We start from the raw sequence: 26,038 nt of genomic DNA, 5'->3' as shown, positions 1-26,038 counted from the left end.
CTATAGCCATGCAGCTATGCAGTCTGCTTTCACAAACATTTATGACCGAACAGGCCATTCTCACTACATTTGAGTAATACCACACTAGATATTACATGATCAGCTGTGGTATTATTGCAAAGTGGAACCACAGCAAGTCAGCCATGAAGTAGCAGACCACATAAAGTTACAGACTTTACATGGGGTCACTGTGCCAGTGCCGAAGTAAATAGTGTGCAAAAGTCTGTGTATGTATGATGCATACATGGGCTCTGCTTGAAGTCTGTGAAATACTATGTCAGTAATTCCACTTTTATAAAGCTCGACTTGAGTTGGAGATTTAAGTGTAAAATATAAGAGATGATGTGATTTATTCCTAAATTTAAACAAGACTGGGCTCATCTTGAAATTCCAATCTGTGTAAAATGAAACAATGAAACCAAAATAAAAATGCAGATTTCTATGCAAAGATACTGGTGACGGGAGCGAGAAGAAAGACAGCGTCTGACTGTTGTGGCAGAGTTTAATTTTCTGACACTTCATAGTTCTTATAACAAACAAACTGACAGAATACCGTACACACAGCAAACAGACAGAAAAAGCTCAGTTCAAAAAATAAAAAGAATAAGAAACAACACAAACAGCAATGCCAAGACTTTTAGAACAGACCTCAACAACGCCTTTGAAGTAAAGTCCATCAGATAATCACAACAAAACTCTTCATATATGAGTCACTCTGGTGTGAGAAAGGTGATTTCTCTTAATATACATTTTTAAAAAAGGTGAACGTGGTCTATGATGCTGCAAAAAAGCCTTAATATGTAAATACTGTTTTAATGGTAACCAAAATCCAGCTTATGAACACCACGGCCGGGCAGATGTTCAATATTTCCAACAATAACGAGACCAAAAATGTCTAAAGGGTTTGTTTTTGTAAAGCAGCATAAATAATACCACTACTTTGTTGTTCTTACAAAGGACGGAAAAGTGACCATTTTCACACAATACTTTCACCTCGTTGTTAAAACGTGACAAAATACAGAAATGCAACACAAAAAATACCAGTACAGCAAAAAAAGACCTCACTTGGTACCTCATGATTGAGAAGCACATTAAGTTAAATAATCAAGTTCCACGTTAACAAACAAAACCAAGAGAAAAATAAACACATTGTGTAACTGATACAGATAACTATAGCACACTTGGCACAAACTATTCCAAACACGCATCTACCGACTTCAAATGTGCAACAGTGTGCAGCAAGTAGGTCTAGAAATGATAATCCAGTGAGGAGTAAGGCCAGAAATCAGTCCTACGGGGCTCAGCTCATTTTGATTTAGTGTTAGAAAGTATCTCTGCTGCCATCCTGTGAGCATCTCTGAGACTGACCGACTTATTAGCTCCATATTCTTTAGAATGAGTTTGTTTTTGACCTTAAAAACAGCAGTTTGACAAAACTATGCAAACTCCAGGGTCACTTACATGTGCTGTTTATCCTGCTCAGAAGCTGGTATAATATTGGTTTAACTGGCTTTCAAGATAAACACATTTAATGTAAGAAAAAAAAAACATGTTTAAGGTGGAAATCACTGAAAACATTAAGTGGATTAAGTTATTTTATTTTTCTAAACATTTGAGAAGATATGAGTTGTGCTTAGTGTCTTATGAACAGCACACAAATATTTCAAGTCATCAGTGAAATCACATCTTTTCAGAGACATTTAGAGAAGACACAGAGGGCTACAAATATGTCAAAAAGAAAGTAAAAAATAAAAAATCAACTAAAATTTTTAAGGTAAGACAGAATACCTGAAAAAACAAATAATTTTTAGCTCTGGGTATTTTATCTACACTTAAAATATTTTCAAATATTCAGCAGATTTCGTTTTAGTTTTAGTTTTATAACGCCGAACCGAACACGAATACCTTACGTCCTGTAATTGTCCAGGTCGAGTGGTGCTCAACCTTCATGGCATTCAATGTCCAAACATTCATGATGAACATGCACAGTATTATTTTCCATTTCAGTGTCCTGCTCAACCTTCAACGTGAGTGGCAGCAGCACAGTGGGCATAAAGCGTCACTGTGCTATCAAATTCATACAAGCACTTAACCACAATTTATTTTTTAATATGAATTTTGTAGGTTGTTTGTCAGGATAAGCCCGGCAATATTCTCTGTTTCTGTTCCATAAGATGGCAACAATGTAACAATGAATTTAACCTAGCTCAGTAATTCTCAAAGTCTGGGCTGCAGCCCACTTGTACCCACAGTAGGTACTACAGGTGTTCTGTGAGAGGTATTTTATAATAAATAAAGTTTAACCTTATTTTTAGTTACAAAAAATTAGGCTATTTAAATGTAAACATCCTATCAATTCATGCCATGTATGTGACCTAATTTGATCTGTAAAGTTTCCCCAATGTTGCCAATGGCAGGAAAAAAGGTGACATGCAGTGATTTAAAACCAGCAAATCAAGAGACGATCAAAGTGAATCTGTGCAAACACAACGATTTCCAATCTTAAGTTGTGAAAAAAAAAATTGAAAATAATTTTTGATATTTGAAATTAAATTGTGGTGTTATTAAGATCGGAAATTGCTACAGTCACACCAGGAAAGAGTGCTTGGAGAGCATGACACCAAAGATATTGTGAGAGTGTGCAGTTGACTTGGAATCTTGCTTCCTTCAAAATGGCTTTTTCAAAGATGGGGACCAGGTCTGCAACCCCAGTTGCTGTCTTCAGTTTGCTGTCAGTTTGTGACAGAAGGGGCTCCAGTTGGCAAATTGTGAATCTGTTGCTGTCTGTTGCAAATCTGTTGCTATCTACATACACAGAAATTTACACTCAACAGAAATTTAAATGAACTACATACATTCAGAGTCCAGTTACAACCTCATAGACTCAAAACAGAAATTTCTCCACAAATAGCGATGTGATGGTTGCTGCAAGACAGCGAAATGATATAGATGCAGCTTTGCTTTTATTTAGGAATACAAGCAGTTGGCAACAATTTGTGTTAAAATCAACTGCAAAGAGATGAGGCACAGATGAGTCCTGCACAGACTGACTCAGATTGATTGCTACTTGTTGGCAATCTGTCTACATTTATAAATTAGACGGCAATTATTTGCAAGCTTTAACCAGTCTGTCTGAGAGTGACTGGAGTCGGTTTGAGTCAGACTGTTTGGACACAGGTTGCCTTGGAGCACGTAACCTACAAAATCCCCTTACGATCAAAATTGGGCACCCAGTTAGTTTTTAAAACTACCTGCAATCGGTTGCTGAATGCAACAGTTTTACTGTAGTGTGACTGAGCCATAAACAATAATTCATTCTGGGACACTGTCGATACAATCATCTTATTCAGTATCCTGGCCTTACTAACACTTGCTGTTGTACTGAAACCAAATGTTGTAGTATTTCCCCTCCCAAAATATGCAATGTTATATACCTTTTATTATTATCACTGTTTCACTGCATGGCTTGTTTCTTCTTTACATTAACATGTCAGAACCCTCATGTACATTGTCCTTCTGCTGTACAAACTACTGCAACACATATATTAATCTGCAGGAGAAAATTATTTAAAACAAGTTATTTTCCTGTGTTTTTGTAACACAAACAGTTAAGATTAGGATGAATGAATTTCAGCTAATCAAGTGGTTGGTTTTGGTCTTTTCATGGGATGTACTGTAACCTCACCCTTCAACATTAAATTACACATTTGCTTTATAGTAATTCTCCGGTCAGCTCAAGGCTGAGAACCACTGCTCTGTTTCAATGCAGTACGAAGACCGTCAGCCTTCAGTCCACATTCAGTGGGATTTTTCAAATACAACTAAAATCACAGTTTGGTTTGAGGAATCAACATAATGTATCGATACAATTATCCAACGAAAACAAAGAAACGCTGTTTCCAGTCTGCAACAAATGAAATACACATTTCAGGGATGATATTAGCAGCATCAGGCATGGCGACTTTAAACTAAAACAGTTTATGTTTCTCAAAATACTATAGACAATCACATAACATAAACATGACCAATCAGATTCAACAGCTTTGTTCTTCAGTATTTAATCCAACAAATCTTCTTTTTCACTGTGAATTCACGTCAAATTTACTGTGAATTTGTGATGGTCAACAGGGTTTGCTGATGTTTCTGCCAGTTGCACAATATCATCAGTTATTTTCCACCATCTCCACTGCTGTAGGAAACGTTTAGAAATGCAGCAGCTCTCATCATATCTACAGTACATACACGACATGACACGAGCGTGATTCTCAGGTCACATATCTACAGTCCTCTACCTCAATAATGTCTCCATAACTGGTGAGTCCTCTGGAGTACACCTCTCTTCTCACTGACCCTGTATTAGGGAACACGGTACGTCCATGAATGTAGTGTTACCTGCTTCCTCCTCCTCTTCTTTTCTTCCCCCTGTTGGGGTGAGCTACATCTGTCAGCCATACAGTCACAGAGCCGAGACTTTGACGATGTTGGCGCCAGCTGAGCTTGTTGTGGTCTGAATGCTCAAGGGTGGTGGGTGACTTGGAGGTTGGGGCGGCCTCCGCTGTGGGGGCCCGTGGAGCCCGTCTCCATCAGGGGTTAAAGCAGGGGGTGTTGGGAGGCTGATGATGGCTGTGGTGATCCGGCCACTTTTGCAGTTGATCCTGCTGCTCTCGTCAGTTTTAAGGTTGAGGTTGGAGCGGCTGTTAAGTATAATTAAATGTGGTTAATGTCTAGTACAAACAGTAGTAATGGCATATGTAATTACATCATTTTTTAAGAAAAACATGTCTGTAATTTCTATAATGTTTTTGTAAATTTGGGCAGGAAATGAAGATTCTGGAGAAATTTATCAGTTAACTGCAATCACAGTCAGCTTTATTATTTATGCATAAACAAATCTTTAAAACGACACTTTATGACTTTATGGACAGAAGTACTGGGCCACCTACACATTACACCTACAGCAGCTTTTATGACATCCCATTATAAATTCATAGGCATTAAAATGGAAATGGTCTCCCCTCTGCAGCAATAATGGCTTCTACTCCTCTGCGATGACTTTCTACAAGATTTTGAAGTGTGTCTGGGAATTCTTGCCAATTCAACCGGGAGAACATTTGTGAGGTCAGACACTGATGAGGGGTATGACTCACAATCTCCACTCTTGTTCATCCCAAAGGTGTTTAATGGGCTCTGTGTGGGTCACTCAAGGTCTTCAGCACTATCAGCTGATCATAATGTTATGGGCCATGCTTTGTGCACTGGGATACAGTCATGCTGGAAGAGAAAAGGGTCTTCCCCAAACTGATTTTTTCAACACTGAAGCATAGATCAGTCCAAACCAGACCAGACCAATCCTAAAAATAAACAACCCTATAACGTAAAATTCGGTGGAGGAGGGGTCTGGCATTTGCCAAACCAAGACTAATCCGTCATTCTGCCTGGAACTCCACAGAACCTATTTCCACTGCTCCAGAATCCAGGGGCAGTGGACTTTACACCCCTCCAGCAGACGCTTGGCATTGTGCTCACATGCTGCTCTCCAGACGTGAAAACTCATTCCACGAAGCTCTCATCAGACAGTTTCTATACTATCCCAGAGGAGGTTTGGAACTCTGCAGTTATTCAGTCAGCAGAGCATTGGTAAGTTTTAAGCCCTGTGTGCCTCAGCACTTTGTAACTTTACTTGATCTGACACTTAGTAGCTGAATTGCCATGGGTCCTAAATGCTTCCACTTTGCAATTTGCATACCACTTACAGTTTATCGTTGAATATTAGAAAGGAAGATATTTCAGACAGACTTGTTGCAACAATGGTATCCTAGTACTGTACCGTGCTCAAATTAATTGAGCTCTTTAGAACGACACATTCTTTCACAAAGGTTTGTGAAGGCAGAAGTCTAAATGCTCGATTTTATACATCTGTAGCGATGGGACTGAAAACACCTGGAACCAGAGACCAAGAAGTGTGACCAAATACCTTTGTCCATATAGTGTATCTAGTGATGCATTTGAGAAGTAAAATATGAAACATGTGAGTCCTTAAAATACCTTTTATTTTGAGAGGAATTTGTGTAATAAAGCTGTACAAAACTAAAATGACATTTTTAAAAGTTAATGTACTCTGCTAGTTAAAAATTATAACTAATTTCTCAAAGATATATTTTATTTAATTAGATTATTTAAATGCAGCTGGATTAATGTTGACAATTGCCTATTCAGATCCATCTATTAAATGTCTAGAGTCGAGTGAGGGACTTCAAAGTGTACCCCCAGAGATGTGTTTTGGAGTGAAAGATTAATGCTTGCACACATAAAACAGTTTCAATGGCCAAACACCAGGAGTTTGAAATTTTTGCCAAACCTCTGATGCTTGCCCCTGCATCTGTTTTTGTTTCACCTGGCGGTGTGGGACAGTGGGTCACCACACTGTATGTGGATGGCACTGAGCTCCTGCAGCGGGCCCTGGTGTGTTGAATGGGTGGTGGGCAGGCTGGTGTTAGGCAGAGGAACATTTCTCTTTCTCTTTCGACTACAACAGGTACGTGTGGAGCTGTCATGGCTGGATACAGAGGGACTGCGTGAGGGATAGGTCTGCAGAGCCGTTTCCAAACAGTTCTGCTCGTATATCTGCTCGTCCACAAACTCGTGAGCCTGGAGAGAAAAAGATGAATGAAAAAAAAAACATGGGGATAGCAAAACAGGAGAGAGGAAAAACAGCAGTCTGTAAATAGGCTACACAACAGCGTTATAGGACTTGTTGCCCAGTTGTACTTCACTTATAATTTTACAAAAGGAACCACACCAAAACAAATACAATTTAAAGAAATTATAAAAAATAACCTTCATCTTATCATACAAAAAACATGCACCTGGCTGATTTCCTTTATTGGCTGCCTGGATAACACTGTCAGTGTTTAATACAGATCTTAGCCAACATCTTTTGCAACAGTAGCTTTAAAGACTTTACAGTGGATGCAGATTTGAGACAAACCTTTACATGACGATCTAAATCCTGTCCTGTCCTCAAACTGTAGTACGAACCAGTGTCTTCTGTGTCTTGTTGCACAGGTCTGCACAGGTTACCATAGCTAAACTTTAACACAAGTATACCACAGACCAGGTTTAAGTGAACTTAGGGGTAGTTATGTTTAACAGATACTGTGAATATTCCTTTAATATCATAATTTAAGTTCAAGAGTAGTTTCATCCTCATACAGAGACTAAAGGAATACATAAATGTCCAACATTATGATGTACAACTGTTAGCTTGAAGCCAGAAAGTTCTAATTCAAGCTCGACTGACTATCACAAGTATAAACTGACGTATTCTGTCTAATAGGGAACCTTAAATTAAATGTGATTCAGTACTGAAAGGAAACTCATTTAAATGTTGAATCTTTACTTCATTGTCATGCCTGAAAATCTGAACAACTGTGTACAAAAACTCAGTTTGAATAAATATAAAACAATATAGAAATGTGAAAAATAGTGACAACATCGCAAATCACAGTAATACATTACAAGCGACAACACAGAGAAAATAATAAAAGAGAATATTCCTCTGTCCAAATACACACTGGTGTGCCGTCAGTGACGCCTCATCTGTGTGAACTGCATGACAAAACTGTGGTGGGCAGTTCAGAAACCAGGTTCACTGCAGTGTAGCAGATTTGGCATCGTAATATGCCAAATGTAGTTTATGGTGCAGCTGAGTTGTAAAACCCCGCAAGTTCCAGTTTTTACAGACCCACTCTAAACCCCACACCCACAAAGTCCCATAACAACTGTCAACCTGGCGTGCAAACATTATGACATTTTTTTTTTAAAAATTTATTTATTTTACCAAGAATGTGTTTTTTGCTTCCAGCTGAACTCAAACCACATATTTGAGAGCAAGGAACACCTTACTGTGACAACGACAGACATTTTTGGCAATGCCCTAAACACCTTTTTTCATCTGTTTTGGGGGAAGTTGGCAGCTACATGCAAAGTCAGTGTGAAGAGCAAGCTTCTGATAAGGTAACATTTGGAAAATCTAAAAAAGTTTCATTGCTAGCTTCATTAATGTTAGCCAAGTTTTCAGCCATAGCTACACAGTGGACATGTATATTTATAACAGAGTGCACTTACTGTTGTTTTCTCCAGACAGTGCAGTAGGTGGTGGTGTTGGCTCTCTAACAGAGAGATGGACTTCTGGGTCAGCTTCTGCTCATCCTCTTCTGTACCCTGATTGTACACACACGCACACACACACATGCACACATACCCACACACGCACACCCACCCATCCACACGCACACACGCACACACACACACACACACACCACCACCACACACACACACACACCACACACACACACGCACACACACCAGCACACACACAACACACACACACACACAGACACCACACACACCTCTTCTGTACCCTGATTGTACACAGACGCACACACACACACACACACACACAGAGTAGGTATTAGTAGGTATTATGAAATTATTCAGGAAGTTGCCCTTGGACATAAATCTCTAGACATAAAGACCCAGATGCTGAGATTGCTCTTTGATATTTACTCAATACTTAATACTTTGAAAATGAACTTTTAGTAATGAAGTAGTAATAAAAAGCCAGAGGTTCTGCTTCATGGCATTCAGTTTCATCTGAACTCTTTTTGTTCATGTTTAATGAGTTTCTCCTCATTTCAGTTATGAACAGGTAGACAACAGCTCCTGCCAATTGCTTTCAAATAATTTACTTGTTACATAGTGAACCACATTCCTGTTTGGAGTGAATTGATCCCTTATCTTTAGGTCTGCTTAGCAAGTGGTTTGTCCACTTTCTCCAATTTGTAATTTATTTCCTATTTTGTAGTTGTTGTTGTTTTTTTAAATCCACAAAAAACAGCCTACTGTTTTTCTTTGATTTGTTTCCTTGTCTAAGCAAGCAGCAAAATAACTTCCAATTTCAGTTTATTGAGCAAACAACATGCAAATTATAAAACCGTGCTACTGCGAATCCTCTAACTTAATTGTCTAAGTAGGTACTGCTGAGTGTTATTTGATGCTGGAGGCAGCTAAACAGTTATTGATGTCAGAAGCTTCAGAAAGAAGAGAAATCGCAGAGTTTGAGGAAGGGAAAAAAACCCCACAGAAGCAGAAACTTATGGAACCCTTTGTTGGTATTTTTCCTGACAGGCTTAGTTTGAAATTCAGCCTTTAATATTCCTTTGTCTCAAAGTAACTGCAATTGCCAAATAACATGAAAACTGAAAATGGTTAATTCTCTCCCCACACTGTTCATTGTTACTCAGAGGATTGGGGTAGGAGGCGAACCAGCCCAAGGACTCTCATTCGGATTCCAGGAACATGAACAACACCGTCACGTGGGCACGTTTTCCGATCGCTGGATTTGTGCATTTACCCTCTGGCAGAGGACCTATACACACATAATATAGATACAGAGCGAGATTCAATGGTCTTTCATGTAAATAAAGAAGCTGACTTTGTGTAGTCAGTAAAAGGAAGCTGATCACGATAACCGTGCTGCTAATGAATGATTGGACAATAACTAAATGTGTTTTTCCCCCAATGTATTTGTAATAAAAAACTCCCCCTGAAGCAGTGGTTCCCGTATTTTGTTATATTTTATTTTCAAACTCCATTGCATTTAGTATATTTAGTAAACAACTAAACAAATACAAGTAAACTGCAGTAAATTACAGGTAGCAATGAAATAAACTACTAACTGTTTTACGTCCACATCTACACGGGTATTTTTGAAAACGCAGCTGTTTCTACGCGTTTGGGCCTTTCGTCCACACGTAAATGGTGTTTCGAATCACCGAAAACTGCGATTTTTTTAAAAACTCAGGCTACGCCCACGTGTACACGGGTATTTTTGAAAACGCAGATTTTTCTATGTGTTTGCACCTTTCGTCCACACTTTGGGAACCTCTGCCCTTAAGTATTCAGTGTTATTCATGTGATGTCCAAAACTACAACAGTAATAATGAGATGTGTATAATTATGTGAACATATCTTTTTGAGGGACTGAGCAAATGAAATAATCCAAAAATTAATTGTCTTGATTAAAGATGTATTCAGGGATGCAGGACTCTTTTTATAGGTTATTTTATTTAATATTAAATGATGTATCAATTAATTTTGTTACTTTGTAGCAACTCAATTTATTTATTTCAGATTCAAGAAGGTCTTCTACCATCTGGGCATTTTTCAATATCCTCAAAATGGATGTATGACCCAAATGTCAAGTTCCTGGAGATGTCATTAGAGGGCTGTGATTTGTCAGTCTGGCTATCCAACTAATGTTGTAACTGCACTATTCAATCACATATTACCATAAATAGGTGTTCAAATCAGTTAGAGAATGACATTAATGCACTTTATCCAATGTTAAGTTACTTCTGTATTCTGGAGCTGGCCTGGCCATTGTCTCAATGGAAGTGTGAAGGGTAATATCAGTTAGTTTGGCATTTAGCTGTGAGTCAGGTCCAGGATGCTGTGAGTTCAGGATATATAGAGTGCTATGTGCTGTGGCCTCAGTCACACAGGCCTAGACCAGCTGGTCACCATCTGGCAATCACCGGTCATGAGGATTAAATGTGTATTCCTTAAATATGCCTCACCTTTGTCACAAGGTGAAATAAGTCACAAAGAGGTTTACACTGAACACCTGCAAACACTTGCCAACTGCTCTCTCCAAGCGGTAGTGAAAACAGAGAGTTGTACCTCAAAGTAAAAGGCATAACTTGACTTTGAAGGCAAATTTTCTCCATTTTTGGTAATAGTTAGGTTATAATTGCAGACAAGATTTTCTATACAGAACACAACAGCAGTTGTCTCAAGGCACTTTAACCCCAGCAATCAGACGACCACCTATGAGCAAGCACTTGGTGACAGCGGGAAGGAAAAACTCCCACTCCCAAAACTACCATAACTGTGGGCGGCCATGGCAAACTGCTAACGACCAAAGCCATCTGAAAGAGGTAATCGGTGCAGCATCGTCTTTGCAACCAATTTCACCAAGTGACGCATAATAAACTCCATGCACCCAGTTTTCCTGGTGAGTTGTGGATACCGGATCTCTAGGCCTTTGTGATTGAGGTCTAAGCTAGCTGTTGAGTTACTACAGCAGTGCCTCCCTTTAAAGTTGGGTCTGCTTGTTGTCACTGTTTGTGCAATTATACATATGTTGAATATAAATAATACAATTGTGAAGCTTCCCACCTTTTTTCATTTCATTTGCTGAGTAACCAGTGAAATAATAAATATAGTTTTATTTAAGCTGATGTCCGAGTTGTTGCATACTTCTATAGCACATTGATCAAGATAGTACCTAAACTCAGATCTTATTCAAGATTCAAGATTCAAAGTGTTTATTGTCATGTATACAGAAGAAATAGCATTTCTCTGTGCAATGAAATTCTTCCTTTGGTGTCCATACACAAATGCCAAGTTAGGTAAGGGTTAAAGGAACAAGATAATAAAGATAAAAATAAGGATAAAAAGTGTGCTAATGTACAAATTGCAGTTGCGGTAGGTCAGCTGTTCAGGAGTTTTATAGCATATATCTGGATGTATGCTGCTGTTTGAAAAAAAGCCATTGTTTCTTAATAACAATTAAAATAAATATCTTGTGTTTCACCTTTTTGAGCTGCCAGACAGATAATTCAGACTTATTTCAACAGACTTATTTATGTATCCTTACTTTCTGTAAAAGGAAAAAGTTATTTCTTTTTTTTTTCTGAAATGGAGATGCTGTAAACCTTCAAAAATAAGTGGGTGACATAAGGTATAATACCTATGAAAAATTTGATTTGGTCTAAGCGCATTATCAAGACTAGGAACACTCAGCTCCTGGGGCGGAAAGTTGATCATTTTGGAAACCTGAAAATGTACTAATGCATAGCTGATGGCATGGGCATGCAGGAAGTACAAATATATGTTTATATACATATTTCAAGGCTTGATGGCATCAAGTAAATGAGTGATCCACTCATTTATTTTATATATATTGTCCTAGTTCACTACAGCCTTCTTTTTTTGCATTCTTGTATGTGCTGATTTTTGTATAAGTGAAGCTGGCTTTTATGGGTGTGTGGCTTCTTTCTTTGTTTCTTTAGTGCATGACGCACCATTCCTCTGTGATACTGTTTTGAGCAGTTTTTTATAGATTTAAATGACTCCAGGAAAAAAGATCAGATAAGAGATAAAGCTGTAATGCCTTCGTATGCAAGATTACCATAAAACTCAACAGGATTATCAATACCCGTGATCTAAGTAACAAATAAAAAAAGCCAAGATGCAACCAGACCCCGAGTGAACTTCTAGTCTAACTAATGACTGTGACAGAATCAGTGATTTTTGTCATATATCTCCACTCACTCCTACCTCGGACCCACGCAGCGTCACCGACTGTCAGAATTGACACCATCGTAATTTGATGCATCAGGACTCTGGCAGCTTCATCACAGACACGAAAAGGAAAGGGGGGTGCTCAGTGCTCACAGATGGCATTTATATGATAATTCTAACCACTTGCAGACACCCATGAGCTTTCACACTGGACTCTATTAGGTCCAAATGGATTTTAGTAACCATCTGCAAGGAGGGGAGTGTGTCACTGAAAACACGAGCGATGGTCTAGATGGATGGGATTTAGGCAATTTGCTCACACTTCACCTAACACATTTTTCCACAAGTGGTTATATATATATATATATATATATATATATATATATATATATATATATATATATATATATTATATATATAATATATATATATATATATATATATATACATATACTATAATATATATATATATATTATATTAATATAATATATATATATATATATATATTGTATAAAAGAGTGAGGGGATGATTGATTCAAACAGTAGAAAGTTCTGATCTTTAGATCTTTATGCGCAGACATGCATTACAGTAGAGCAAATAATTATTTATGTCCTCTTCTTAGGCTAGGCATTAGAAACTGAATTTCAAAACTACTTTCAAGTTAATCTCTATTGTCTCCACTGTTTCATTGTTCAGCGGCTCCGTTTTGCTTTGAAGCCTCCTTTAATGCACTAACAACCTAATTATTACCAAGAGCGACTCGACAAGCAAGTAAGAACAATCTTACATCCTAGATAACCTCAGCTTACCGTTTTCACAGACACGGATTAAATCAAGTCTCAGACTGATGAACAACCAAAAAAAGCACTTTGTGTTATTACACAGATAACACTCACATGGGGCATTATTAGCCTCTGCTATCACCTCTGCCCTGCATAACAACAAGAATGTAATGGCTCCAACTTCTTCTTTTATAGCCTCTAAATTACTTTTAAATTGTTCTCTGTTTATTTGACAGTAATTGTTGCCACTTTGCTTGTGTTTGCGTACTGCAGATGTGAAGTTGTTGCCTCCAAGCAACTGAGTTGCAGTGAACTGAAATAATTAGTACATGGGCGTTTGACAAGGAACAACATGATTAATACTGAATTACAACCTGCTGGCATTGCACCATTTTTAATGAGCACACTTAATTAAAACAGCTTCCAAGAAATCATCGCGCCCACTTTGCTGTTGGTGGATCTTCGCATTCAGAGGGTCAGGGGTCTTTCTCACCGTCAGCTCCAGCAGTTCGTTGAGAAGTCCGTTGCGTTTGCTCTGAAGGAAGGCGTTGGCGCTGCCGGACTTGGCTATTCTTATCCTGGCCAGTCTGGCTTTCTGGGTGTGGGAAGAAGAAGAAGTCACAGCATCAGACAAGGTAGGCGGGAGGTCGGAGAAGATGACTAATACCTATTTAATGATAAGAATCTGCCAACTCATCACACAAACTCTGTAGTAATTTTCACAGCTACTACATGACTGCTCTTATCTCTGCATTTTCAAGTTCCTCTCTTTCATTATATATGACAGACATGTTCTCGTGTCTGTAACATGCTGCTACTGAGTATGTCTGTAAGTCGGCACCCAAACAATACACTCATTTGGGATTGCTGAAAATTTAATTTCAAGTCTGAAATGAGCATAAATATGTTGCTATCTAGCTGCTGCAGATTTTTGCTCACATTTAGCTGAAATCCCAGTAGTGATGTTGAGCGATAAGGCCTGGCTCAGTTTCCAGTTTTTCCCAAAGATGCTGACTGAGGCTGAAGTCACCAGCTAGAAAAAGGTTTTAGACAGCAAATTCTACGATAATGGCTTGTCTTTGTGTTTGGGGGAAACATGATAGGAATTCAAGTTACTGGAGGCTTATACCAACTCTAGATTACAGGTGTGCAAGAATATGAGGAACTTTAAACAGGTTTAAAACAGTTAAATAATATGTAAATACTTTGATCACTTTTTAGTCTAACACAGTGCTCTTTTTAAATATATAAAGATCTCTTATGTTTTATAGAGAAAACAACAATCAAAATCATGAAAGCAATTCTTGGGTAGTTGTAGCTTTAATTGGGATGTCTAACAACAATTTTGCCAAGGCAGTGTAGATTGAATCAAAAAGCTTTTTTTAATGAATGTCTTCTTTTAACTTTTTATTCTTTCATCTGTAACTTTAGCCCTTATATTTTCTGATTCTTTACAGCTTCGCTTTTTCTAGTTTTTCCTTCCAGTCCATTGATACAGAGTTTTTTTTTTGTTTTTTTTTCATAATTCATTTTATTTGGATCCCTGGAAGAGCAGCAAACTCTGACTAATCATAAATAAAGAATGAAGAATCACGATGATCTCTTTGAAACTCCAGTTTTTGGCAGAAAGTTGTGAGACTTTTGAGTCTGAACCCTTCAGATTGATTTTTCTAAAACAGGATAAAACTAAAGAGTCGGTCCACCAAGAAAAGCAACAACAACAAAAAATGGGCTCAAACTAAGAAAAATATAAATGCAACATGAAGCCAAGTCTTGCATTTAATGGTGCTGCAAGCACAAATTGATAATTTGCTGCATTAGTGCCAATTATGCCCATGAGAACCTACTGAGTTCACAACATTGCAAAGTCTGTTTGCCAACATTTATCAGTTTATTTTATTCACCTTCTGTTGCAGCAAAAAGATAAAATTGCTTTAAATAACAGATAAAATAATAGAACAAAGGAGGCAGGAAATGAGAGAGATATTGCATTAAGGATTTCATAAAATGAAGAGGATATTATGACAACTGTAAGGTGAGCTTTATCTTTAACCTCACCCTACTGTGCTCTCTCTCTCTCACCCCCTTTATATACATTTAAGAAACAGGAGATACCGAAGAACATCTGCTTTCCAGACATGATTCAAAAGTAATATTTAGACGCTTCAAAAACTGCCTGTCAAACTAGTGAAGTTGTATGAAAAGCTGGAACCTGAGAGGTAATAATAGTGCTTGTGTATGTACGTGGTCAGTATGTGAAACAGGGGTAAAATGGGAGGATCATTGACTGCTTCTTTCTGCAGCTGAAGAGTGAATGAATTAGGAACCAGTGAAATTACCGTCACAAGCTGCCTGGCTTTATGATTGATCAAAAGTACTACTTGACACAAGAAAGGGAAAAATATGAAAGAATAAGCGTCTCTGATTCTTCTGTAAGTGCAAAAGGTTGTGCTGAGCGTCTGTGATGAGCTGCTGAGCCCAAACAGTTCTCTAAGAAACTTTTACTCTAAACACATGACAACTCCAGAGGTGTGATTGAGTCTCATTTAGTTCAAAGTTAAAGACAGTGGAAAATATTGAAGCAGATTAAGTCAAACTGCTTTAAAATCAAGTCCCTGAATAGTTAATAAAGGTATCACACATGGATCAATATTTGTCTAGCTGCAATAAAAATGATTTGTTTTCCAATTGAGCACTGTAGTGTTCATTTTTATGCTGTAAACCATTGTGTATGCTCTTGAACGAACTGCAAACCAGGCCTTTTAAAGGTCAATTTGCTTTTGATGGCCTTAAAATCCCATTGATTTAAAAGTTTGTCTGAGCCCCAGAAGGACTGAATGAATCTTTCATTGAAATGTTAGTGAAAATGTAACTGAAAATTCTCTACCAATGATAATGAATTTATTGTTTTGTCCTAACAAAACTCATCATCATGAAAATGCCAAACAGAAAAAATTATGTTTGCCACCAAATAATTTAAAAGTAAGTAAAAAATGTAAATAAATAACAAACCGAGGAATTTTCTTACGTCAGATCAGGGGCGCCCAATCCCAGTCCTCGAGAGCTACTGCAGCTTTTAGATGCATCCCTACTCCAACACAGCTGCATCAAATGGTTGGATTACCTCTTCAGCATACCACCAAGTTTGGCAAAGGCCTAATAACAAGCCATTCATTTGATTCAGGTGTGTTAGAACAAGGACGCATCTAAAAGCTGCAGGACAGTAGCTCTTCAGGACTGGGATTGGACACCCCTGTGTCAGATTGTACCCATGTTCACCACAGTACCTGTCATGGTCCTGGGTCTGTGACTCAGTGTTTTGATTTTGTATTATTATTTTTAGTATTCTGTAGTCTCTTCTTGGTTCATGTTTATTAGTGTTTTGGGTTCTGTATTTCTTGCTCTTAGCTTTTGGTCTCTATGCCCCTCATGTTACTCTGTGTTCCTTTTGTTCTGTCAGTGTATTTCCTGTTTTACTTTGAAGGTCTGTGTCTGATGTTAGTGTATTCACTTTGCATCCTCCTTGTCTTGTCATATTCATTAGGTTCAGCTGTGTCTCCCTTCTGTGTGTAGTTTCCTCCTTACCCCCTGTGTGTATTTTTTAAAGTGTGTGTCCGTGTTAACTCCGTGTTTTCTCCCTGTTTATCTTAACCCATGTTTGCTCTGCTCTCCATCTCCTTCAGGTTTCAGATTTGTTTGTTTGATCCTTAGTTTTTCTAGTTCAGGATTTCTTAGTTCTGATTTTGCCTCGCTTGCTTTTGTTTAGCTTTTGTTAACGTAAGTAAAGCTCACTCGCATCAAGTAAGTGCCTTCATTGTGGGTCCTTCTTCATAACTCCACGTGGCTTGCCTCGCTAGCCGTTACAGTACCCAAGTTCATCATGAAAAGAATGTCTTCAGTTCATTGTGTCTCATTAATGTATACTAAGAAAGTGTACTAGGAAAATACTACTGTATATTAGGCTTTGGCTGCACAATTTGCAAGTTTCAAAGTTCAAAAAAAGGTAAAAAAAAAAAAAAAGATGGGCATTAGTAAGAAAGTAAATCTCACTTGAATTTCTTTTTGTGCATAATAATATGTTACTCTTTAACAGAAAAGATACAACATGTCAATCTTGTAATCAATGCACAAAAATGTCCACTGTTACTGTAGCCAAAAAGCTTCTGTCTTTATCCTTTATTCCAAAATTCTTTGCGTACATGTTAGCAAGCTGCAGTTTTACTCTAATGTTCATTTTGGATAGAAAGAACTTTTTAATGGCAAGCTTCACATGCAGGTTAAGCTTGTGATTCTCTTTCAGACTATAAATGTGTTCATGCTAATAGCAACAGTTGCAAGCATTACCTGCACATCCTGTAATGAAATCTTACATTATCTGAGGCTTCTAGTCTAACCCTGGACAGACTGGCATTTTTTTCTCATGTTGTTGAAAATCTTTTCTACTTCTAGAATATTTTCCTTGGACTGGAATGGTTAGGTTTGTTTTTTTTTGTTTTTTTTTTACCTCAGTACCAGATTCATAAATATCCCAAAGGTCTCAGGAAGCTCTTTAGATGTAGGCATGATGATGCTACACATTTCAATAACAAAGAGAAGACACTGGATGTTTGGTGTCACATATCATTCCCTACGGAGAATCTTACAACCTTACACCCAAGCTGAAATGTGGTTGATCTGCTTTAACTTCATTTGACCAGGAAGTTCTACTGAGATCAAATTTCACAATTCTTGACCGAGGAAGCAAACATTAAATACAACCTCTACAACACAATATATTGCATACAAATACCCACAACATGAAGCATAAAACACAAGAGAAAAACACCCACAGCTCTAATTCCCCATATTCCCTACAATGCTTTTAAATTCACTAGAGGCCTCTTTTTTCTGAAATGTTATGTCATTTATATATTCAAATTATGAAAATGATTAAAATTTTCTGTCTTATTCATACAGCTTTCATCTAAAAGAGCTGTTTGAGAGTTGTTCATATGTTTGCTTGTTCAAATATGTTGAAAAAGTCCACAGAGTTTAATTGATATACTTTACTGCTTTATTCCTTAAGACGGAAAACCCCATGAATGAATGTGTTATTTTTATGGCAAATACACTCAAAGCGCTTTATACAGCATCTCCCAATCACACAAGCACTTTCTAACATTCCCACTCTAATGAATGCATTGTGAGCAGCTCGAGGTTAAATATCTTGGCCAAGGATACTTTCACAGGCAGACTGGAGGATAGGGATAGAACCACCAACCCTCTTATTAGCAGATGACCTGCTCTGCCTCCTGAGCCAAAGCCACCTGAATAAACCTCATTCTTCTATTAAAGTATAAAAATTCTGATGAAAGTATCAAATACTTGATACTTTGTTATTCTGATACATCAAATTCCCTCCATAAAATTAAAAACAAAGCATGATACTGTAAAAGGGGAGGAGAGGTTACGTTAAAAATCCGTCAAAATCCCAAAAATTGAAATTCACTAAACTCAACTTTAGAAGTAAATGCCTCCTAAAGGGTGATGAATAAGTATTTCATGGCTGGGGAAGTTCTTTAAGAAATTACTCTAAAGTTTGGTGTGCCCCGAACGAGCCTCTTCAACATCCTGACTAAAACCCAGTCATGATTGTGGTGATTTTACTTCATCGGTGGTCTCAGTTGACCGCACAAATCAGACCTATATGCTCCAACATTACCACCCACAGTCTGACAGTCAGACAGCAGAAAGGTTCAAAATGTTCACTTCCAAGACAAGTGAGCCTTGAAACTACTGCTATATAGAGCCCTCTTCCTGTTTTTTCTTTCTTCTACCCCAATAAGACCTCTCTTACACTTCCTCCTTCTGCTTCCTCGGTCTTCTTTTTATTCTCTTACTCTTTTTACTCTTGTCAGACCTCCATCCCTCTTTCCTCTCTTGCTCCCATCGTCTTGTTTTGCCCTCACGTCTCTGGTCTCAGGACTTTTTTTCCTTAACAACCTGCCATCTCTCAGTGTGGCTCCACTTGACTTTGCTGTCCCATTACCGGTGTGACCTCAGTCCATTTACTGCCTCGACACTTATCGGCACTCTGACTGCACTGTGCTGCAGTGCTGATTTGCTGAAGGAATAAAAGAGGAACCTGTCTTTGTCATCTGCACGTTTGGTTTTCAAATTATTGGGGAATTAGGAACATTAGTATCAGGGCAGGGGTTGTTTCTGTGGCTAGTTATATCCTCAGTGGGTTACTGAACTTCAAGACAGACTGTACTTTGCACTGAGGCATACACTCCAGTAGTTAGCAGGCAATAACTATCATTAAGCCCAATTTGGTTTCTCTACTTTGTATTTAATGACTGAGAAGCCACGATGGATACACGAGAAGACCTTTTTGTAAAATCAAATCCCCTGATGACTACATAATTGTAATAGGAACCGAGAGCAGTGTGTGGTTATAGAAGAATGAAGACGAATGAGATCTGGAAAGAAATGGGAGGCCAGAACATATAAAGTAATAAAAGGAAAATTAATTTTTGAACAGAGTTACCATAACAGATATTTCCCCTTGATTTTTCTTCCTATTGTTTTAAGTTATATTAAAGGCAGAAGAAGAAGAAGCTACTTCATTAGATCAAATATAGCTCACTGGGGGACACTGTACAAAAACCATGAGAAGTAGTCCATAATTTTTTTATATTTTGCTGGAAAAACAAGGAATTGTTTCACTGGTTTATTGAAACATGTGCCAGCATATATATACAGCCATCTTTATTCTTCAGTACAGACTGAACTCTCAGAGGGAAACTTTCCTGTAGTCTTCAGGAATACCCCCAACCCCCCAGAACATTTAAATCTCTTGGCTGCCTTTTGTTCCCAGACTGTTCTAGTTAATGTCAGGGTCCAGGCTCTGGGCAGGCTGGTCTATGACTGATAGTGTTGCTTAGTTTTGCCCAGATCCCCAACATCACCTTTGACAAGGTCCCCAACGCTACTTGCTGAAATGAAGCTGCAAACCATGTCAGAGCCTCTGCTGTGTTTAACAGATGATTGTAGACACTCTTGTACCTCCTTTGTACATATTGACAATGAAACAGACAAAATAAACTCAGCTATGTTCCTGCTCCTGCCCTGCATTTGTGTTGGATTTCATTGTTGTTTTAGTTCATTCCTGTATTCAGAGTCCTGCATCAGGGTCTGTGTTTTTGCCTGCTATAACTGTCATATGTCAAGAAGAGCTTCTTGACAGCCACCCTTCCACCATTTCTAATGAGGCTTCGGTGAACAGTAGATGGATCAATTGAAGGGCCAAATGCATCTCTCAGGGTTGGTGTCGGTGTCTTGTGCTATTTTCTAAGGGCATGACTTTGGCATACTGTTCATTTGCTCTTTTAGGCCTGCCACTTTTTCTTTTGTCCTCCACTTATGCACTTTAATCATTTTGTTACCGACACACTGCACACTAAATAATCTAAATATTCCAAATCAGCGGTCCCCAACCCCCGGGCGTTTGGTACCGGGCCGCGAGAGTTGAGGCTCGGGTGTGAAATGTATGGTTTTCAGGGTTTTTATCAGTTTTTTGTTATCGTTTTTATCGTTAACTCTGTTTTCCTGGGTCTTTTCACGTGTGTTATGAATAAATCTTATTTTTTCGGTACTGGTACTAGTTTTATTTTGTTGTATTGATCTGCGACACCTTAAAGGCCGGTCCGGTCCGTGGCGCAAAAAAGGTTGGGGGCCGCGATCTAAATAGCAAAAACACTATTTTATGCTAATTAACCATGTTGTTTTTAGCATCTTTTAATAGATTCAACTAAAGAAGTAGCAAGAAATTATATATTTTTGGGATGGGTTCTTGTTTCTTGTGCCTAAAATTTATAATCTAGAACTGGTTTGTTGCTAACATGTTTATTAGGTGTAAGCACAACACTGGCTCATCCCGTGAGTTAGGTGCCTTTTTTCTTCTTGAGTGATTCACAGGTCAGTGTTAAGAGGCTTAAAAAGCAAAAACATTCCTCTGAAAGTGGTCAGATAGAAAGACTGGAAAAACTGAAAATGAGTGAAAAAGCAGACAATGACCAAGATGAACTAAAGCTTCACAAAAACACCAACGTGTGTGAGGGATATTTTTGTTGTGTAATAGGATTAAATCCATTTAAAGCCATGACAGAGTGCAGCTTGTCATGTTGAAATACCAGAACAAGTTATTTTTTCATTTCCTATTAATTGCAAGGTAACAATTTTTTTTAATACAATACCAAGTCCAGACCTACTTTTTTTTTTTTTAAATTTGTTTTATTTACGTGACACTTTAGATACAAACATTTATGCTAAATTACTATATTAAAGCCACCTATAGACCTTAACTCTAATTGCTGAATCAGATTTCTTTCTAAGCACTTTGGCACTTCCGTGTTTGCTTACATTTTGTTGTCCTGTCCGTTGTTTCAACTTTGAACATTAGTTTTTAAGCCTTTAAGCTTTTAAAATGTGAATAATGGTTTACTTGCATCAGGGATTTCTATTGAGGGAAGATCCTCAACGACCATGGCAAAAAGCAGCAATAAAATGTTATTTCTTTTTAATTATCCTTTAACAGCTTAATAATGTTTTTGTAAATTAATTCCTCATTGAGAGTGGGCTATGTTTCCCAGAGAGCCTCCTCACTGCTTTAATAGGCACTATAAGCCTGAAAAGCATCAAAAAGCTAAAAGAACTTCATTAGTGTGAAGAGTTTATGGTCCCTTTGTGGTCTAAAAATGTTTTACAACCACTGAAAGATGATATCTAAAAAAAAAAAAAATCCTTCAAGATCAATATAAAAAGCAACTTGCACAACAAATGCATGGAAAAAAAAAAGCTGCTGGGTCATGGAGTATATTTGGTCAGCCCTACTGTCAGTCGCTGTTGCTTAGCAACAGTACGACCATGCCCACTTAAGCATGTCAATATCAAAACAATAGACATTCTGTCAATGAACAAGTAACTACGCATCTGTTATGAAAGTGTTACAGAAGAAGTGCTGCAGAGGTTGTATTTTCTGTATACTACATCAGTGAGAAACAGTGTTTTAAAGTAGCAATGACACGATAAAATTATTTAGTGCGTCATATTTTTATGAAACATACACAACTGGGCAGCCTTTCGAAAATATTATGAAACCAGATCTAAGTACACAAGGTTTTTCTCAATTTGTTGAATGTAAATATTACCAAGACTGACTGAGGTTTGATCTAACAGGATGAATCCAACTTCACCAGTTCACCAATTCATTGCCTCTATCAGAACTATTTTACTCAGAACTGAGCCTCACTGGACTCAATAAAGGTGCGAGAGAGCCCATGCTGTTGTGTTTGAACTGATTGAAATCAGTATATTAATTAGAAAACCACACACCTAGGATTCTAATATCAGTAAGGATTCAAATCACACTTTTCCCTCCTCAATTAGCTATCAGCAGCTGCTCTCTAACTTAATAGCGCTCTTATCTAGCCCCATAGAAAGGTCAAGCCTACTGGGGGAATTGTAGTGAATGGCTGGCTAACATTTGGTACTTAGTGTGTGTCTAAGAAACACACAACTTGTGTGTGAGTGTGTCTAAAAGTATGTTAAGTTAATGTGCATCTGAAGGGCAACACATTTCTTGTGTGTATGATGGTGCTGAAAAATGTGGGATGAATTATGGTGAAGGACATTCATTCGCAAAGCAGTTGTACAGTTCCTAATTGGGGTCAGTCCCTTTCACCAGCACCTTTTTTTAAGTTGGTAAAATACCCGTGTGTCTTCCATATGAACGAAACTCATCTGTCATCAAGATCTTTAAACTCACATCCATTATTTTAATGATGTGAATAAAACAAAAGGACTTTCAAAAGTTTTTATTCCCATTTTAGGACTAACTATTAGTACAGCACATCCAAAAGTTTTACTCAACATTTCATCCTTCCATTTATTCTCATTAACTTAATAATGTGTCATATTGCATTACAACTTCGGCCTTTTGAAAATAAAGAGCATGCACTCCTCTGGTAATATTTGCACATGATTTAACAAAGCCACTGATTTCAGCCACACACATTTCTTAGGGGTGCAACGATACTCGTATCAATATTGAACCGTTCGATACAGTGCTTTCGGTTCGGTACGCATGTGTATCGAACAATACAAAATGTTTAATTTATTTGAACAACTTTTCTTCTGACAATGCTGTCTGTGTTGAGCGCTCAGTGGATCTGCGCTCGACAGTGCAGCCTAGGCGGAGTAGTCGAATGCAGATTCACTGACCGCAGGGCAAGCTAGCGAGACAGAAGTTAAACTCTTGTTGCAACATGGCAAATTGAACCTCCCCCACCCTCATTCAGATCTGGCGTTTGGAATTATTTTGGTCTTCATGTGACATATGACCCTAAAGGTAAGCGCGTCATTGACAAAAGTAAAACAGTATGTTGGATGTGCCACGCAATGCTCAATTACATGGGTGGGAACTAGTGCGTTAGCGCAGTTTGCTCGTTAACGTGTTGACGCCGTCCAGCCCCACGCACGTGGCGATCCACCATAGCTCGTTAATGGAGATTTGCCGTGTTGTGGCGTTAACGTCATTTCAACAAGATTAACGCTGACAGCACTAGTGGGAACACAACGAATATGACTGCACATTTACGCCGACATCATCCTAGTGCAAAGACAAAAACAACAAGCATGCATGCTACAAACTTTACCCGAGTCATTTAGACAGCCGTTAGCACATGATTCTCCTTATGGGGACCTGATATGTTTAATATGCTGCTGAGAATATAGCCCAGAAGAAGCGTATAGTATAGCTTTTATTTTGGAAAGAGACCATTTCTCTGTAATAAACTCTCTTTTCCAAAGATGAGTGATTTCTCGATCAGATAGATTTATTTTTTTATTACTTTGTTGTTTCAGCAACATTAAATTTAAAAACTGTACTTTTGAGTTAAAATATATATTTATAATTTTAATAAATGACAAATTAAAAAGGCATGAACATTTTTTTGTATCGAAAAAATATCGAACCGTGACACCAAAGTATCGAACTGAACCGAACTCGTGAATTTTGTGTATCGTTGCACCCCTAATATTCATTGTTGTCCCTGTCGAAGCACATGAGAAAAAGACACTAACTTGTACCTTCTGAGCACGCCGTTTATCTGCTCTCTGGTTCTGGTGGTAGATGCGGCTGAAGTTGGAGACAATGACAGGGACGGGCAGAGCGATCACCAGGACGCCACTCAGGGAACAGATGGAGCCAAAGATCTTTCCAGCAATTGTCTTTGGCACCATGTCCCCATACCTACAAAAGGAGATAAATGAGAAAGGTTAGGAAAAAGATGAACGTTGATGCATAGTTTCAAATGCACTTTACTGTGTAATTATATGCACCTGTTTTAATGTGTTTCGAATATGTGCATGAAGAAACGAGAAAAAAAGAAAGAAAAGAAAACACTTTGTATAAAAAGTCCTTGCTCTTTGACTGATGTGAAAAAAAGCTGGCATATTAAAAGAAAAGCTATAGTTTTTGAATACACTTGATATTGTGGTGCTTGCTTCTGCTACTGTAGACAAAGCAGCAATTCACACTGCCTGCCACTCATCAGAAAGGTCAAAAAATACAGAATAAACACTGCAGTGGAAAACTGTAAGGACTCCCCTTTAAAGTCTGGACTTTTGTTACACATCACTATAGCAGAAGCACATGAGACGAGGGACTGACCAAATAAAACAGGAAGTAGCACGCATACGACATGCAAGCGTAAAATCTGTGATATATATATATATATATATATATATATATATATATATATATATATATATATATATTTTATATATTTTATTATGATTAATATATTATAATATATCACTGACTTTCAGCTATGTTGTGTTTGTGGATATATAACTGACTTTAATTATTAAACATTCGCAATAAATAAGTGACATCATATTCAGTACTTTTGACAGTTCACTCTTCGGCCGCTCCATCTTATTAGGGAAATTCCAAATACATAAATTTCAAAACTCAACCCCATCATTTAATTTGTTTTTGATTGAAATTGAATATTACTTAAACTCTCTTAAATTAACTTCCAATAAAAAAGGTTTATCATTGATTGAAATTCATTCAGAAATGTTTAACGAATGAGCTGTCACAACTTTCAAGTACAAAGTTGTTATGAAGTCTGTCACATTCCCCCCCTTTTTTATCCTTTATTTATTTATCCTTCTTATTTCATTGTACTGTATATTGTTACTCTTATTTGCCTTGTATGTCTACTGTACAAACTGAACTGGAATGACTGACTGTTCGCTTTATAAGTTCAATAAAGTTTGGAAAAAAAAAAAAACCTCTTCGGCCGCTCCCTTCTGCCGTATTTTGCGGCAAAATTATCCACACCCACCGCCGCGCTATGAATTGTGGGATATATGGGACCACGAAGCGTGCACCGGACCACGCTTGATATTTGGGGAAATCGACGGCGCATTTGGAGTATGCATTTGAAGTACACTTCGAATTGGGACAGCCGTCGTCGCGTGGCGGTGACGTAACCGCACTTGAAATGCGTACTTCAAGCGTGCAGACCCTGAATTGGGACACAGCCATGGAAACAATAGATTTAACATGGAAGATGTTGAGGACAAAACATAAAGACAGGTGTAAGAAAACAGGAGGAAATCACTAAACAAGAAACACAGAGACAGGACTAAGGGAACAGGAAAATAAACTGATGACTGATGACGTAAAGTAAGTAAAAAAGAAAACCCAACATAATAACATCCAGAAATAGGCCCAGTTCTCAAACTCAAAATGAATTTAGCAAAATTAAAAAGTCTAAAACACAGAACACTGGGTCACCGACCCAAAACCATGACAGTTACATCCTGTCAACG

At 37.9% G+C, this 26,038-nt stretch overlaps 1 protein-coding gene across 2 annotated transcripts in view; it reads right to left on the bottom strand.

Moving 5' to 3' along the window:
- Positions 1-484: 484 nt before the first annotated feature.
- The window catches only part of LOC102310865 (potassium voltage-gated channel subfamily D member 3), a 93,560-nt gene continuing 68,006 nt past the window's right edge, over positions 485-26,038 (bottom strand). Inside the window, exons 3-7 of one of the 2 annotated variants that reach the window (XM_042224020.1) lie at positions 24,278-24,446; positions 13,647-13,748; positions 8,128-8,223; positions 6,395-6,648; positions 485-4,694 (exon numbers count right to left, since the gene is read on the bottom strand). In XM_042224020.1, coding sequence (XP_042079954.1) covers positions 4,457-4,694; positions 6,395-6,648; positions 8,128-8,223; positions 13,647-13,748; positions 24,278-24,446 — 859 coding nt within the window. In that variant the 3' untranslated portion in view covers positions 485-4,456. The remainder of the gene's footprint in view (positions 4,695-6,394; positions 6,649-8,127; positions 8,224-13,646; positions 13,749-24,277; positions 24,447-26,038) is intronic. The other variant, XM_042224022.1, reaches the window with a different exon arrangement.

Source organism: Haplochromis burtoni, unplaced genomic scaffold, assembly GCF_018398535.1.
Source record: "Haplochromis burtoni strain Fernald_Lab_line unplaced genomic scaffold, NCSU_Asbu1 Contig_125, whole genome shotgun sequence".
In the NCBI taxonomy this organism is placed as follows: domain Eukaryota; kingdom Metazoa; phylum Chordata; class Actinopteri; order Cichliformes; family Cichlidae; genus Haplochromis; species Haplochromis burtoni.
The sequence above is the reverse complement of the archived record's forward strand: the minus strand, read 5'-3'. Positions and strand labels throughout refer to the sequence as shown.